This window comes from Geotrypetes seraphini, chromosome 5 (genome assembly GCF_902459505.1).
Source record: "Geotrypetes seraphini chromosome 5, aGeoSer1.1, whole genome shotgun sequence".
Classification (NCBI taxonomy): domain Eukaryota; kingdom Metazoa; phylum Chordata; class Amphibia; order Gymnophiona; family Dermophiidae; genus Geotrypetes; species Geotrypetes seraphini.
The window spans coordinates 110208469-110224573 of record NC_047088.1 but is presented as its reverse complement, the minus strand read 5'-3'; the positions used below and the strand labels follow the sequence as shown (position 1 = coordinate 110224573).

At 44.8% G+C, this 16105-nt stretch overlaps 1 protein-coding gene across 8 annotated transcripts in view; it reads left to right on the top strand.

Annotated features, from left to right (window-relative positions):
* The window catches only part of THOC6 (THO complex 6), a 199006-nt gene that overhangs the window by 58864 nt on the left and 124037 nt on the right, over positions 1-16105 (top strand). For all 8 annotated transcript variants that reach the window (XM_033944779.1, XM_033944778.1, XM_033944771.1 and 5 more), the window contains one exon: positions 6818-6882. In XM_033944779.1, coding sequence (XP_033800670.1) covers positions 6818-6882 — 65 coding nt within the window. The remainder of the gene's footprint in view (positions 1-6817; positions 6883-16105) is intronic.

The window sequence follows — 16105 nt, the reverse complement described above, 5'->3', positions numbered from 1 at the left end:
TTACTGCACAGGTCCTGGACCTGTTGGGCCGCCGCGTGAGCGGACTGCTGGGCACGATGGACCTCAGGTCTGACCCAGCGGAGGCATTGCTTATGTTCTTATGTTTCTGTACTGGGATAGGCAGCCTCATAGCTAGAGAAATTCCTGTGTTGGAATTTACTACCACCTGAAATATTGTTCTCTGTGTGTTTACCATGGGGCAAGTTGGAAGCAGTGCCGGACTTGTCACACAGTGTGAGGCAGAGTTTTTGGGAACATGACCTGGCCTGTGACACCATTGTGCCCTTTATGGTACAATGGTTCCCTTGATGGACAGATCCTGGCCCATCCTGATGTTTTATTTATTATGATGAAACTATGACTTAAGACATTCAGTTTCCACCTGTTTCTTTCTACAAAATAGCTGTTTCTAGTGCAATAGGGATGGTAAGCTGAACCATGGGTCTTGTAACCACTCTTGCAAGTCTGTTGCAGGAGATACTGATCACTGTTTTCAGTATCTTCTCCTTCTCCCTGCTGCCCCCAGTCTGTTATTTCTTCTGAAAGCGAACCCACAGGAGTAGCTTTGATCTGCTCAGTCTTCTTTTTTGTTTTTCATTTTTGCAGGATTTTGTGTTCCTGTTCAGTTCCAGTGACTGCCTAGCCAGCATGAGAAAAGCAGACTTCGATCTGCAGCTCACAAGTTGATCCTGTGGGAACCTGCTTAGCCAGCCTGCTGGAACTGTGGAGCTTGGGGGTTTCCCCTGCTGTTTGCTCACTCCTTGACTTGATCAGAAGTTCAGTACAGGCTGTACGGGCACCAATTGCATTTGTTTGGAGCGCACACTTTGTCAACTGCATTTTACTTCCTCCTCTTCGCGGCGTTTATATCCTGGTCAGTAGTAGTACTAGTAGTAGTAGTAGTCCTGGGGGGTTGAGGCTTAGTCCAACTGTGGCCTGACTGGCAGCTGAAGAGGCAGCTTTCTTGGTGGCAGAGATCCTCTCTTAATTCCAGCTACCCTGAGAGGAGCTGTGGCAGGCTGCAGCACATATTCCCTGCATCTAGTCTGTGAGTAGGGCTGTCACAGCCAACAGGGCAGTTCAGATGGATCTGACGTGTGGGTCTTTTAGGTTATATTTTGTTGTAGCCTTGTTTCTCCACCCCAGAAATCCTAAAATTGTTGGGTTTTTAGGCCCTCTAATGGAGTTACAGCCAATTTTCCAGCGGGAAATCCAGGCAGCAGCCATCTTGGATTTTTCCTAGTTTGAATTCTAAGTTTTCAAACTTCTTCCAAAAGCCTAGTTTTTGATTCTAACTACCAGGGATAGAGTTCTCATGCTCCAATGGCATGAATTCATGCCAAGTATGTGCCAGTTGGGCACCCGAAGAGCACCCTTGTGCCGCATGTTCCACACATGCTGGGGAGGTGAGAACCTCGGGTTAGCCTCTGACTATCTGTTGGGACGAATAGGGGATGATTTTACCCTCTCTGGGGTCCCTTGATGCGGCTCTGAAGGCTCCAAAGCGAAAAGGAAGCGCCCTAACCTTCCTCTTGAAGGGGTTCTCAGTTCTTTATGCCTGATTTTTTTGTGAATTTGCTCTGGCAAGCCTATGTCGGTGGTGCTGCAGCGCCTTCTGGGTCAGCTGGAGAGCGACCAGCTGCTCAGCTTCCCTGTATTCTAGCACCTACTTCTCCACAGATGCCCTTATTCCCCCAGACACTAACAGCTGGTCAGATGGAGTTCCTGAGGAGGATGATCTAGATACTTATCCTCTCTCCCAGGGAGAAGCCTTGGATAGAGACGATGTGACACTGGCCAAAGTGCTCTCTGGTGTGTCTCCTGTTTCCATCCTGGAATCTTAACACTGAATTGCACGGTCTCAGTAGAGTTTCATATGAGTCCTTACGGGAGGCCTCTCTTCTGGGTCTTATGGTCAAGACAGTGTTTATAATGGTGATTATGCTTCCTCTACTCCAGATCTCATTTCCTTCCCCAACCATGAGTGAAACTTTTTCTTCCTCTCTCCCTGCACCCCCTTTCTGTCTGTCTTTCTTTCTCTCTCCTTGCCCCCCCAAGCCATCCTGCTTCCCAGATGTAGCCTGCCTCCCCGCCCCTCCCCTTTCTTTCTGTCTCCCGGCTCCCCTTTCTTTCTTTCTTTGTCTTTCTCCCTGCCCCCCCTTTCTTTCTTTCTCTCTTTCTTTCTCTCTCCCTACCCCCCCTTTCTGTTTCTCTCCCTGCCCCCCCCCTTTTTTTTTTTTCTTTCTTTCTATCTTTCTCTTTCCCTGCCTGCTTCCCCAACGCAGCAACACCAAGGCAGCAAATTTGTAATCTATCCCTGAAAACAGGCGTGATCCCGGAGGACTGGAAGATAGCCAATGTTATGCCCATCTTTAAAAAGGGATCAAGAGGTGACCCAGGAAATTACAGACCGGTGAGTCTGACCTCGGTACCGGGGAAAATGGCAGAAACACTGATAAAAGGAAAAAATCGATGAACATTTTGAAAGAAACGAACTTCTGATAACCAGCCAACACGGTTTCTGCAAGGGAAGATCTTGCCTAACGAACTTATTGCACTTCATCCATTTGTTAATTCCTTCGAAGGACAAAGGAGACCCCCATAGACATCATATATCTATATTTCCAAAAAGCCTTTGACAAGGTGCCCCATGAACGCCTACTCCAGAAACTGAAGAACCATGGGGTGGAAGGAGATGTACATAGATGGATCAGAAGCTGGTTGGCGGGTAGGAAACAGAGGGTGAGAGTGAAGGGCCACTACTCGGACTGGAGGAGGGTCATGAGTGGGGTCCCGCAGGGCTCAGTACTAGGGCCGCTGCTATTTAATGTATTCATAAATGATCTGGAAACAGGGACGAAGTGTGAGATAATAAAATTTGTGGATGACACCAAACTATTTAGTAGAGCTCGGACTAAAGAAGACTGTGAAGAACTGCAAAGGAACTTGAAAAAACTAGTGGAATGGGCAACGAGATGGCAGATGAAGTTCAATGTTGAGAAATGTAAAGTATTACATGTAGGAAACAGAAACCCGAGGTACAACTATACGATGGGAGGGATGTTTTTAAATGAGAGTACCCAAAAAAGGGACCTGGGGGTGATGGTGGACTTGACAATGAAGCCGACGGCACAGTGCGCAGCGGCTGCTAAGAAGGCAAATAGAATGCTAGGCATCATCAAAAAGGGTATTACAACCAGAACGAAAGAAGTTATTTTGCCATTGTATCGAGCGATGGTGCGTCCGCATCTGGAGTACTGCGTCCAATATTGGTCGCCGTACCTTAAGAAGGATATGGCGATACTCGAGAGGGTTCAGAGGAGAGCGATGCGTCTGATAAAAGGGATGGAAAACCTTTCATATGCTGAGAGATTGGAAAAACTGGGACTCTTTTCCCTGGAGAAGAGAAGACTTAGAGGGGATATGATAGAGACTTACAAGATCATGAAGGGCATAGAGAGAGTAGAGCGGGACAGATTCTTCAAACTTTCAAATAATAAAAGAACAAGAGGACATTCGGAAAAGTTGAAAGAGGACAGATTCAAAACGAATGCTTGGAAGTTCTTCTTTACCCAGCGTGTGGTGGACACCTGGAATGCGCTTCCAGAGGGCGTAATAGGGCAGAGTACGGTACTGGGGTTCAAGAGGGAATTGGACAATTTCCTGCTGGAAAAGGGGATAGAGGGGTATAGATAGAGGATTACTGCACATGTCCTAGACCTGTTGGGCCACCGCGTGAGCGGACTGCTGGGCACGATGGACCTCAGGTCTGACCCAGTAGAGGCATTTCTTATGTTCTTAAGGCACGTGCAGCAACTGCAGTTCACAAGAGTCAGGCCCACAAAGCCTTCCCCTCCCCCCGTCGTCAATTCTGATGTCAGAGAAGAAGTTCCTGGCCAGCTTGTAGACTGCAGTTGCTGCACACGCCTTGGTGTTGCTGCATCGGGGAAGCAGGAAGAAATCCTGGGCTCCGAAAACGGGACAGGAGCAGGAGAGCTGGGCCGCAGTGAGAGCCGTTTTGGGCCGCATGCGACCCAGGGGCTGTATGTTGTGCAGGGCTGCTCTAGGGTATACATATTCAGGGCTTCCAGTCTCTCCTCATATGTCTTTTGGCACAAACTTCCTATCATTTTCGTCACCCTCCTCTGGACCGCTTATATGTCCTTCGCCAGAAACGGTCTCCAAAGCTGAAAACAATACTCCAAGTGGGGCCTCAGCAACGACCTGTACAGGGGCAAAAAATACCGTCTTTCTTCTATAGGTTACACCTCTCTTTATATAACCTAGCATCCTTCTGACAGCAGCCACCACCTTGTAACTCTGTATTTTCGCCTTTAGATCTTCAGACACTATCACCCCAAGGTCCCTTTCCCCATCCGTGCATATCGGCCTCTCACCTCCTAGCACATATGGCTCCTTCCGATTTCTAATCCCCAAATGCCTTACGCTGCATTTCTTTACATTGAATTTTAGTTGCCAGATATTGGACCATTCCTCTAACTTTTGCCGATCCTTTCTCATGTTTTCCACTCCCTCCTCGGTGTATACTCTGTTACAAATCTTGGTATCATAGGCAAAAAGGCAAACCTTACCTTCTATCCCTTCAGCAATGTCACTCACAACATATTGAACAGGATTGGCCGCAGCACCGAACCCTGAGGAACTCCACTACTCACCTTTTCTTCCTCCGAATGACTTCCATTAACCACCACCCTCTGGCATCTGTCCAACAACCAGTTTCTAATCCAGTTCACCACTTTGAGTCCTAACTTCAGCCCTTCAAGTTTGTACAAGAGCCTCCTATAAGGAACTGTGTCAAAGGCTTTGCTGAAATCTAAGTAAATGATGACATGTAGCGTAAGTCCATGATCCAGTTCTCTGGTCACCCAATCAAAAATTCAATCAGGTTTGTTTGGCACAATTTATCTTTAGTAAAGCCATGTTGCCTCGGATCCTGTAACCCATTAGATTCTAGGAAGTTTACTATCCTTTTTATCAGCAACACTTCCATTATTTTTCCAACAACCGAAGTGAGGCTTACCGGCCTGTAGTTTCCTGCTTCATCTCTGTGACTACTTTTGTGAATAGGGACCATATCTGCTCTTCTCCAGTCCCCAGGAACCACTCCCGTCTCCAGAGATTTGTTGGTACAAGTATCCTAGTGTACTGGAGCAGACTTCCAAACAGTCAAATAGTAGCCTAATTCAAGTACAAATAGCAGACCCAAAGAGATCTTAATATTATTTGAAGTGACAAATATAAAGGCTATGGTGGCACTGTAAGCAGGTACAAATGGGATGACTGAGTGGACTTAATGGCTCTTTTATGTTTTTTTATAAATATATTTTCTTGCTTTTCCAGATATTCTGCTGCTCCACTGGCATGGTAGAAAAGGACAAAAAAATCCACTGAAAAATCAAAAATGATAAACAATATAATATTTATTGTTTTAACACGATAAGATTTTGCATTAAGGTTGCTGGTGGTGATTGACTGGTGATTGATAAATCAATCCCCCGATTGGGTCAGCTTAGGCTGCCCTATAGTGAGTTGGGGAATGAATTTCTGAGGTCTCACCACAAATGAGTTTTATATTTTGAATGAAAGCTCAGCCTTACCATTCTTTTCAGTATTGATTAATGAATTATTATTATTATTTTTTTAAATCTTTATTGATTTTCAAACTACAAATCAATAATTGATTCACATATATTATATAATAAGTGCAACAAAACTTACAAATATTACTGCATAAAGAAATTTTCCCCCACTCTCCCAGTTACTAAACAAATTAAATCAAAGCCTTCACGAAACTATTCATACATTCCTATATCAATACCATTCCCATTCCCCCACCCCCCAGGATGTGTATGTTTACATGTCCATAAAATGAAAAATTATTCCTCTTTACAATATTTAGCCAATGGCTCCCAAACATCCATAAAATTCTTAAAGCGTCCCTTTTGTATGGACATGCAACGTTCCATTTTATAAGTATAACACAGGGTTTCCCACCAAAATGAGTAATTCAATCTATCCCTGTTTTCCCAATTTCTTAAATTGAACTGCATGGCAACTCCTGTCATTATTAATAGAAGTTTGTTATTTCGCATTGATAATTGACTTTTAGCTCTCATAAGTGTACCAAATAAAATAGTATCATAAGATAAAGCCACTGGATTCTCTTAACATATTATTTACTTGGTCCCAAATAAACCTCCAAAACTGCAGTATCAAGGGACAATAGTAAAGTAAATGATCCAAAGTCCCAGCTTCAAGATGACAATGCCAGCATCTATTAGACTTGGAACTATCTAATTTATGTAGATGAACAGGGGTCTGAAAAGCTCTGTGTAATAAGAAAAAACAAGTTTGTCTCATAGATGCTGACACCGTATATCTCATCCTCCAAGTCCAAATTCATGACCATTGAGATGCAGTAATCTGATGCTTAATCTCAATGCTCCAAATGTCACGAAGACCAGTTTTGGGGGTTTTGTTCAAAAATCCAGATATTATTTTATACCGCTGGGCAGCCTGGTGCCCCAGAAAGTCTACTTGAAAACATGATTGGCAAGCTAAATTGATCAATGAATTATTTATGATTTTTGGCAATAGTTATTTCACCCCACATTTTTGTTGTTTATGGTATAAAAGGAACCATTAGCTTCAGCATGTTGGGGTAGTATTACACTCTGCTTTCAATATTTTCATGCTTGAAAATGTTTAAGGTCCAGATTTCATGTTTTAATGTCCCAATAGGTGTCGCTTGCTCATCCCTGTCTCTTGTAATTTAGCTCTCCTTTTATTCTCACAGCTTGTCATCTGCACTGAGTTCTGAAGCCAAGGAAGAGAGTAAGAAGCCTGTTGTTATGTTCACTGGTGAGTTTTCCTAACTCATTCTTTCCCTGATTAAAGAAAGTACAGCACTGCAGCAGATGCTATCCTTATGGGAATATCTACCAACGTTGGCTAGATAAGTGTTGCTGTTATTTTTATCTAGAACATTGTAGAAACAAACACACACATATATACACACTTACACATTTCTCAAAAAAAAAATATTTTTCATGAATTATAATAAATTATGAATAATTTTTTTTTATCCTAGTTATAATTAAATTAAACTGAACTTAGGAGGTTTAAGGGTGGGATGGAGGATTGTTGTAGATGTTTATATGGCACTGCTTTAAGTCAGAATAAGGACTTGAAATAACATATAAGTTATAAGAGGTTCTATGCATTGAGCTGATGTCCTTTGTATGACACTTCATCTTCCTAGTTTATGTATTCATTTATTCATTACTTGGGAAAGTTGATAAGTAAAGATGATGAATGAACAGCTTAAATAATTTATTAATTAGATCTTTTGTATTTAAACATTCAGAGATTTTGACAGCAGGTGGAATAATTGACTTTTAACCAAAAGAGACCCCCTTTTTTAATGATTAGATTCATTGTGGATTGGATATTCAGTGAAGTAATCCGTGTTGTTTATTTGGATATCCTTTAAAATGCTGGCAGTAATACCAGGGCAGAAATGCGCTGCTGGTAGTATTGCCCAGGAGAGTACAGAGTAAAATTTTATTTTGATGCCATATTACAGTCAAATGTTTCTGAAAATATAGGGCTCCTCTTACAAAGGTGCGCTACCATTTTTAGCGCACGCACCGGATTAGCGTGCGCTATAGCACGCACTACCCGAAAAACTACCGCCTGCTCAAGAGGATGCGGTGCGCGCTATTCCGCACGTTAAGGCCCTAACGCACCTTTGTAAAAAGAGCCCATAGTTTACAATATTTTAAGTCTCTGGATGGTTTGGTACAGTTGGGGGTTACATTTTGATGCATTATGGAGGTAAATCAGCATTTTGTAAAATATACTCATAAAAAGACTCTTATAAATTGAGATGATGTCTAAAAGTACACATGGTACAAAGAGGCATGTACTGTATTTGTAGTATAGGCATACTTGGGGGAGGAATTTGGTACAGCGCAAACTTCAGTTTTCTGTGATGCAGAGGTCGAATTTCTTAACGATCCTCAGTGCGTCAAACTTTTTTAACTTTGTTAGCTAAGTAGTGCCTTCCCTTGTAGTACTCTTTTGTTTAATTTTGTTTCAAGTTTATTAAAAGTTTATTTGCATTTGATGCTTTCGAGATTAAGAATGTTTTGCCACCGCATTGATTATATCATTATGTTGTTATTAAGATGGTTAAGATAGTTCAAATGGAGGGTTCTAGAATCAATACTCCTCTGTCTATTAATATAATTAGTTTGATTAATTCAGAAAAAGGCCTCAAGTTTAGGAGCACTACGCTATGTCTTATCATCAACACGCACTGTCAGCGTAGTTAAAGTCCAAATACTCCACAATTCAATCATTGGCCAAAAACATGAATTTATACATTTTTGATCTTTTGGGGGTGAGATATATTTTTATAGTTTATAACTTATACAGTAAAACCTTGGATTGCAAGTAACTTGGTTTGCAAGTGTTTTGCAAGACAAGTAAAACATTTTATTAAATTTTAAATTGATATACAAGCAATGTCTTGCAATACAAGCACATATGGTATACACACATCACAACTGAGTCGATGGTTCTTCTCTCTCTGACGCTGCAAGAATGTAGTGTCTGTTCTAAACGAGCAAATATAGTATATACGCAATACAAGTACATACAGTATACACGTGTGACTGTTCTAAATGAGTGAGGTCTTGCAATACAAGTACGTTTAGTATTTTGTATTAAAGTTTTTGGGTTGTGGAACAAATCGTCTGAGTTTCCATTATTTCCTATGGGGAAATTCGCTTTGATATACGAGTGCTTTGGATTACACGCATGCTTCTGGAACGAATTATGCTCTCAAACCAAGGTTTTACTGTACTTAATTGATAAGTGTTCATATCTTCTGCAGTAAATACTTGATAATAGACCACCCCAGAGGAGTATTGATTCTAGAAGACCCCTCTATTTGAGTGGATTACGTATTATTGGAGTTATGTTGGTTATTAAGATGGTTACCATATTGGCATGCATTGCTATGCATCTTATGTTTATAATTTTTGTTCTCATAAATTTCAATAAAAATTTCTTTAACTTAAATAAAAAAGTTTGTTATACCATCAAATCAGATTTCAAGGCGGTGTACATCTAATAATAAATCTAAAATAACAAAGTGGTATACATAATTCACAATATAGCAAAAACAACTTTAAAACCAAACAGTATTCTATACATAATTAATACAGAGACAAACAACAAGAAAGAAAAACATACAGAAAATGATAGGGAAAGGGGGAGAACGACAATATATAAAAGTACAGAATGGAGAAGGGAGGGAAAAATGAAAAGTTACAGTTTTTTATACTATGAGGGTTCTTCAAAAAGCTTCCACACGTTCATATTTTCGCAGGAAATGGTTGGGGCGGGAGAAGTGGTAAGAGGGCATGTCATAGAATATCATGTGACTAGTCTGTCAGGCAAGCTGATTCACCTTGCAGGTAGTGATGTAATTTGTTTTTGAGATACAGGCAGTCGGGTTGAGAACAAGTTCCATTTTTAAAACCGTTCTTAAGTTGAATTTGTATGCAACTTGGTTCATGTGAGAATCTGTGTGTATTTGTTTTTCTGTACAGTACACAGTCTATAAAAACATTAAACATTAAAGAAACAGTCCTCAAAATAAAGTACTGTAAATAGAAAAGATAGGAGGTTTACCCTTACTTTCATTCTTAACCATACTACACCATATCTCCCTCTCACTCAGACACCCATGCCCAATAATTCTCCCTTTCTATTCCCTCCCTCCCCCACCTCAGCATTTTTCTCTCACTCCCTTCATTCTTGCATCCTATGTCCTAAGTTCATGTTTGCTTGCTTCCTCCCTCCCTCCTTCCTTCCTTCCATCCTTTGTCTGAAGTTTGTGCTCGCTCCCATCCTTCAGCGTCCCAAAGTGCCCCTCTCCCTCCCTCCATGCCATGTCCCAAGTTCATGCCTCCCTCCCACAGATGTGTTTACATGTTCTGGCTGGCTCCCTCCTCCCAGCCACACTTCACAAAGCCATGGCCGCAGCTCCTACATGTAGCTGACACAGAAGCCTTCCCTCTGACATCAGAGGGAAGGCTTCCGAGGTGGCCACAGACAGCATGTAGGAGCCGCTGCTCACGGTTTTATAAAGAGAAGTGCGGCTAGGAGAAGGGATCCGGCCAGAGAAGTCCCCATGGGAGGGAAGCACAAACTTGGAACACAGAATAGAGGGATGGAAGGATGATGAGGAGCACGAGTCTGACATAAATTGGACGTTCTTAATCCGGGGACTGCCTGTATTTAATAAATAGTGTTTAAAAAAATAAAAGTGTGGAAGCTTGTTTCCTTTATTTTCATAGCTCCTGAAGTCCTTTGAGGCTTGAACACTGGCTGGGTCCTTTTGCCTCATTTTTTTTGTTCTTGTAATTGAGCTATGAGATTTCACATCAGCCATTTTCCCTGTGTGAACGTGCACTGTGATTGATGCAACAGAGTTATTTCTGGGACTGATCCCCATAGCTGGTGTCTATTGTGCCTGGTTCCAGACTAGAGGTCTGCACGGGAACGGGGATCGCGGGGATCCCGCGGGTCCCGCGGGGATCCCGCGGGTTCCCCCCCTGGCTCACGGGACTCCCACGGGGACGCCCCCTGGCCCACGGGACTCCCACGGGGATGCCCCCCTGACCCACGGGACTCCCACGGGGACGCCCCCTTGCCCACGGGACTCCCACGGGGATGAAAACAGCCTACCTAAATTCTGGCGATGCAAGATGCAGCTTACAAGTCTGGCGTCGCGTCGGGAAATAGCCATGTTGAGCAGTGAGCTCAGCACGTACACAGATGAAAGCCTTGCTTGCTGATTGGTCCGGCGGCCCCGCCCCACCGTGCCGCCGGACCAATCAGCAAGCAAGGCTTTCATCTGTGTACATGCTGAGCTCACTGCTCAGCATGGCTATTTCCCGACGCGGGCATTAGGCTGTTTTTTTGTCATTTCGGGTGGGGGATGGCAGCGGCAGCAGCAGCCTGAAAAAGAAATCATCCTGGCCGGGTTCGGTGTCATGCTCCGGAGCTTCTACAGCCTTCCTATCTCCCTCTCCCTTCTACCTGCGGCTCTCTTCGGCAACTCAGCAGCAACGATCGACACAAGCTTCTGACGTCGGGGCCTACCCTCTGCGAGTCCCGCTTGTTTCAACTTCCTTTTTCCACAAAGGTGGGACTCGTAGAGGGAAGGCCTCGATGTCGGCAGCTTGTCTTGATCACCGCTGCTGACGAGTTGCTTAAGAGAGCCGCGGAGCAGGGGGGTGTTGCCAGGTGCAGGTAGAAGGGAGAGGGCCAGATGCAGGACTCGTGGGTGAGGGAGGAGAAGAGAGAGGGGAGAGAAACAAAAGGAAATATTTCATACTGGGCTGGGCCGGAGTGGAGAGAGGGTGGAAAGATTCTGGCTACAGGGTGCAGTAACAAAGGAAAAGAGGGGAAAGCTGAAAATGGAGATAGTGACACAAAGAAGAGAAAGGGTAAGCAGGACCTTCTGAATAAGGATAGAGATACAGAGGGGACATGAAGAGGAGGTGAAATAGAGACATAGAAGTAATGCTGAAAAAGTGTGTGTGGGGGGGGAGATAAAGACATTGAAAGGGCAAATGGTGAATATGGGGTAAAGACAAGGACAGAGACAAATGAAGATTCTGAAAAAGTGGTGAGATAGGGATATAGGTGAGATGGACACAAAGAAGGGTGATGCTGGAAAATAGGTGGAATGGTAATTCTGACAGACACAGAAGGGAAATGCTGGATCAAGGAGAGATGGGGCTCAGGCTGGATGGAATGAGGAGAAATGCCTTGTTGGCCCGGAACTTCCTCTCCTACGTCAGAATTGACGTCAGGGAGCGGAATGCTGGTCAGCGCGACGCTTCTGCAGGGAAAGCTTGGGACAGCGGTGGCTTGGGGACTATTCCCCGATGGCGGTGGCAGCAAACCGAGTGGCTTGGGGGAGGGCACGGAGAAAGAAAGAAAGGGGGCAGACAGAGAGACAGAAAGAAGGGGGAACAGGGAGACAGAAAGAAAAAGTTGGGGGAGAGAATGAGGTCTGGAGGAGAGGAAACATACAGGAGGCTGAAAGAAAGGAAGAAAGATTGGATGCACAGTCAGAAGAAGAAAGTGCAACCAGAGACTCATGAAATCACCAAACAGCAAAGATAGGAAAAATGATTTTATTTTCAATTTAGTGATCAAAATGTGTCTGTTTTGAGAATTTATATCTGCTGTCTATATTTTGCACTATGGCTCCCTTTTACTAAACCGCAATATTGTTTTTTAGCGCAGGGAGCCTATGAGCATTGAGAGCAGCGCGAGGCATTCAGCGTAACTCCCTGTGCTAAAACCTACTATTGTGGTTTAGTAAAAAGGGAGGGGGTGTATTTGTCTATTTTTGTATTTTGTTACCGAGGTGACATTGCATAGAGTCATCTGCCTTGGGAAATGTATATGGCAGATATCTTTGTTTTGTGTTCAAAAGAAAAGGAAATGCATTTCTGGTTTTATTTCTACAGTGTTGAAGTACTTGTTGGCCCTTGCTGTGACTGGTGGGGATCCCCAAGCACCGCCAGCAGAGGACCTCCTCTAGAGATGGTCAGAACTCCCCTCCACCAAGCGCAGCAGTCGCTGGCAGCATCCATGAGCCACTGAGGTGCCAGCATCTGTGACTCAGGGACGCTACTGCTGCCTGCCAAGCTTGGCAAAAGGGACCCCAACTGCAAAGGAAGTCCTCAGCTGACAGTTTGTGGGTTCTCATCAGCTGAGTATTTATATTTTATATTTACATTAGAGGTTCTGGTAGAAACCCATTTACAAAGTATGTATTCTTCCCAATTAATATTTCCAAATTAATAGTCTCTTTGCTTATTTGTAAATGGGTCTCTACCAGAGCCTTTAATTCAGTAGCATAATTAAATAAAATAACTATTTCTGAAGTTTATAGGGAAGGATGGTGACGGAGGGGATTCCTCGCGGGGACGGGTGGGGACGGAGGGGATTCCTCGCGGGGACGGGGGGGGACGGAGGGGATTCCTCGCGGGGACGGGTGGGGACGGAGGGATTCCTCACGGGGACGGGTGGGGACGGAGGGATTCCTCACGGGGACGGGTGGGGATGGGTGGGATTTTGGCGGGGACGGGTGGGGACGGGTGGGATTTCTGTCCCCGCGCAACTCTCTATTCCAGACCACAAAGCCTTTGTGTTATCTGTTTAAAAATGCAGAAAAGATCCCAGAAAGCAAAGAGGCTCAGTACGATAAGTTTTTGATGTTCCTAAGTCTGGTCTGTTGCCATCAGCATCTGAGATATTGGTCCCCATGACTGCTAAAGCTGCATATGACACTGGGAATGCATCAGCTTCAACGGGTTCTTCTCCCTACTTCAATATTGTTCACTGATAGGAGACCCCAGGACTGGTCAGCTTTAGATCCAACACAGAGAACCTGGTGTGGAGCTGATGTCATCCTTGTTGCCACCGAGGGACTGTGATGCAGAGCATAGAGCAAAGGCTAAGAAGCATTGTCATCACTCCTTGAAGCAAGGTTCTGGAACCCTGTGGCATTGGAATTGCCAGCTCCCAAAAAGCATTGGAACTGAGAAGATTGCTTCCCCTTTGTTGAACTGGTGTCAATGCACTAGTCTCCCCATAACTGGGATCTCGCTTCCCAGGCTGTCTATTTTGGCCCCCCTAGCTTTCACTGATGTCTACCCTCAAGTAATTACTCTGGGCTATGTGTCAAGAGGAGCTGGGGCATTGAGAGTGTTTGCGCCAGCTGTGGTGGTCCATGCCTTGCTTGTTGAGCAATCGTCAACACTGGTACTTCTCCAGGCACCAGGGCTGACACCAACCAATGTGATGGCCCTCTCTGCATCAGAGAAGGAAGCTGCAGATCTGTACCTCAACCTCTTACTGAGGCCTGGACATATCTCCAGTCAGCTGAGGCAAGCATAGACTCAGACTTCTTTACACTGAGTATTTTTAGTCTGAAACGGATCATTTAAGAACATAAGAACAGTCATATTAGGTCAGACCACAATGATCCATCTAGTCCAGTATCCTGCTTCCAATGGTGGTAAATCCAGGTCACAAGTATCTGTCAGAAATCCAAATTAGGTTGTCTGAGGATGAGCCAGAAAATTTCTTACAAGAGAAGTCTCTTGGTCTTTCAACCACAGGAAAGAAGGAAATCCCCTTTAGAGGAGCTCTCCTTTACAGGCTTTTCGGGAAATGGCAGAAGCCATTCCATTTCATTTGGAGACTGAGGGTGAGCCTGGGGCAGAATTGTTGACTGTCCTCGTGAGAAACTGTGACAATGCCCATTCACAGCACCTGTTCATATCATCCTCCCAAAAAACTGGGAGACCTGTCTCTCTGTGCAAGTAATTCCTAAGAGGGCAGACTATAGAGTTCTGAAGTAGAGAATGACACGGTGGCGGTTACCTACGGCTAGCCGCGGGTAACCCGCCGGAACGGGGAAAGAAAAATAACAGTCGCTGCGGGGACGGGGACAAGGCCATTCACCGCCCCGTGGAGCAGTGAATGGTCTTGTCTCCGCAGTGAAGCACTAAGGATCGAGCGGTCCCCACAGCCACTGCCCACCCATAGCGTTTAGCCAGCTCCCTCCCTCCACCTCACCTTATATTCTGAGTTTGTCGGCTTCCTTTTTCCTGAGCTGCACGCGTTCAAAAAGCCGTGCACGCGCGGCTTCGCAAGTCCATCAATCTTCTCCTCTGACGCAACCGGAAACAGGAAGTTGCAGGAGAGGAGAAGTTTGATGGACTTGCGAAGCCGCGCGTGCGCGTCTTTTTGAATGTGTGCGGCTTGGGAAAAAGGAAGCCAGCAAACTCAGAATATAAGGTGAGGTGGAGGGAGGGAGCTGGCTAAACGCTGCGATCGGGTAGGTGGGGGCTGCTAGATCGTGCGATCGCGTGTGTTCCCGGCTCATACTAGGAAGAAGGGAGTGAAAGGAAAAAAAATTCTGGGCCAAGGGGATGAAGAGGGAAAGAAAGAAACCCATAGCAGGAAAGAAAGGGGAAGACAGGCAGGTGAGCCAGATGCTGGAAGCAGGGGGGGGAGAAAGAGGGAAAGAAGCTAGATGGGGTTGAAAAGAAGAGACACACTGATATGGAAGAGGAAGATAGGGGAAATCTGGACAGAGGAAGGTAACAGAAAGAGGGGAAATTATGTGCATGGGGCATAGGGACAGAGACATAAAGGGGACATGCCATGGGGATGGTATATGGACACGGAGGGGGGCAATAGCAGATACATAGGAGAGATATTAGAAATGGGGAAAATAGGAGCACAGAAGCGAGATGGTTTGTGGGGATGGGACAGGGACCGAGCTCGCAGGCTCCAGCGGCTTTCACAAATTACATTGTAACGTGCCACGAAAATAAGAGGGAGGGAGGTAGATAGATAGGCCACACGAGAGGAGCTGAAGGGTTGTAGAAAGGAACAGATGGTAAAGGAGGGAGGGAAGAGTGGTGGTGGAAAGGAATAGAACAGACATTGAAAGAGGGTAGAGGAAAAGACCCTGAAGGGAAATGTGGAAGACAGAGTGGGGAGAAGATGCTGGAAGGGAAGAAGACAGATGACAGACTATGGGGGAGCGGAGGGAAGAAGATGGGTGCTAGACCAATTGGGGGGGGGGGGTGAAGGGAGAGGCATAGTAACAGCAAATGGAAGACGCAGAGAGAAGACACACAGTGGATGGAAGGAATTGAATGACAAGATGTGGAAAGCAGAAACCAGACAACAAAGGTAGAAAAAAAATTATATTTATTTATTGCTTTAGGATAAAGTAGTATATTAGTTGTGTTGATAAAAGTTTATAAACAAAGCCCTGCCAGCTGAACATCTCTTTCTCTGGTTCAACAGCAGGAACTTTGATTTATAAGAAAGGAATAAGCTAAATATTACAGTACTAAGGCTTATATGGATGCTGCGGGGACGGTGACGGGGCGGTGAATGGGATGGCAGTGGCGGTGACGGGGCGGTGAAAGGGATGACAGTGACGGGGCGGTGAAGGGAATGGCGG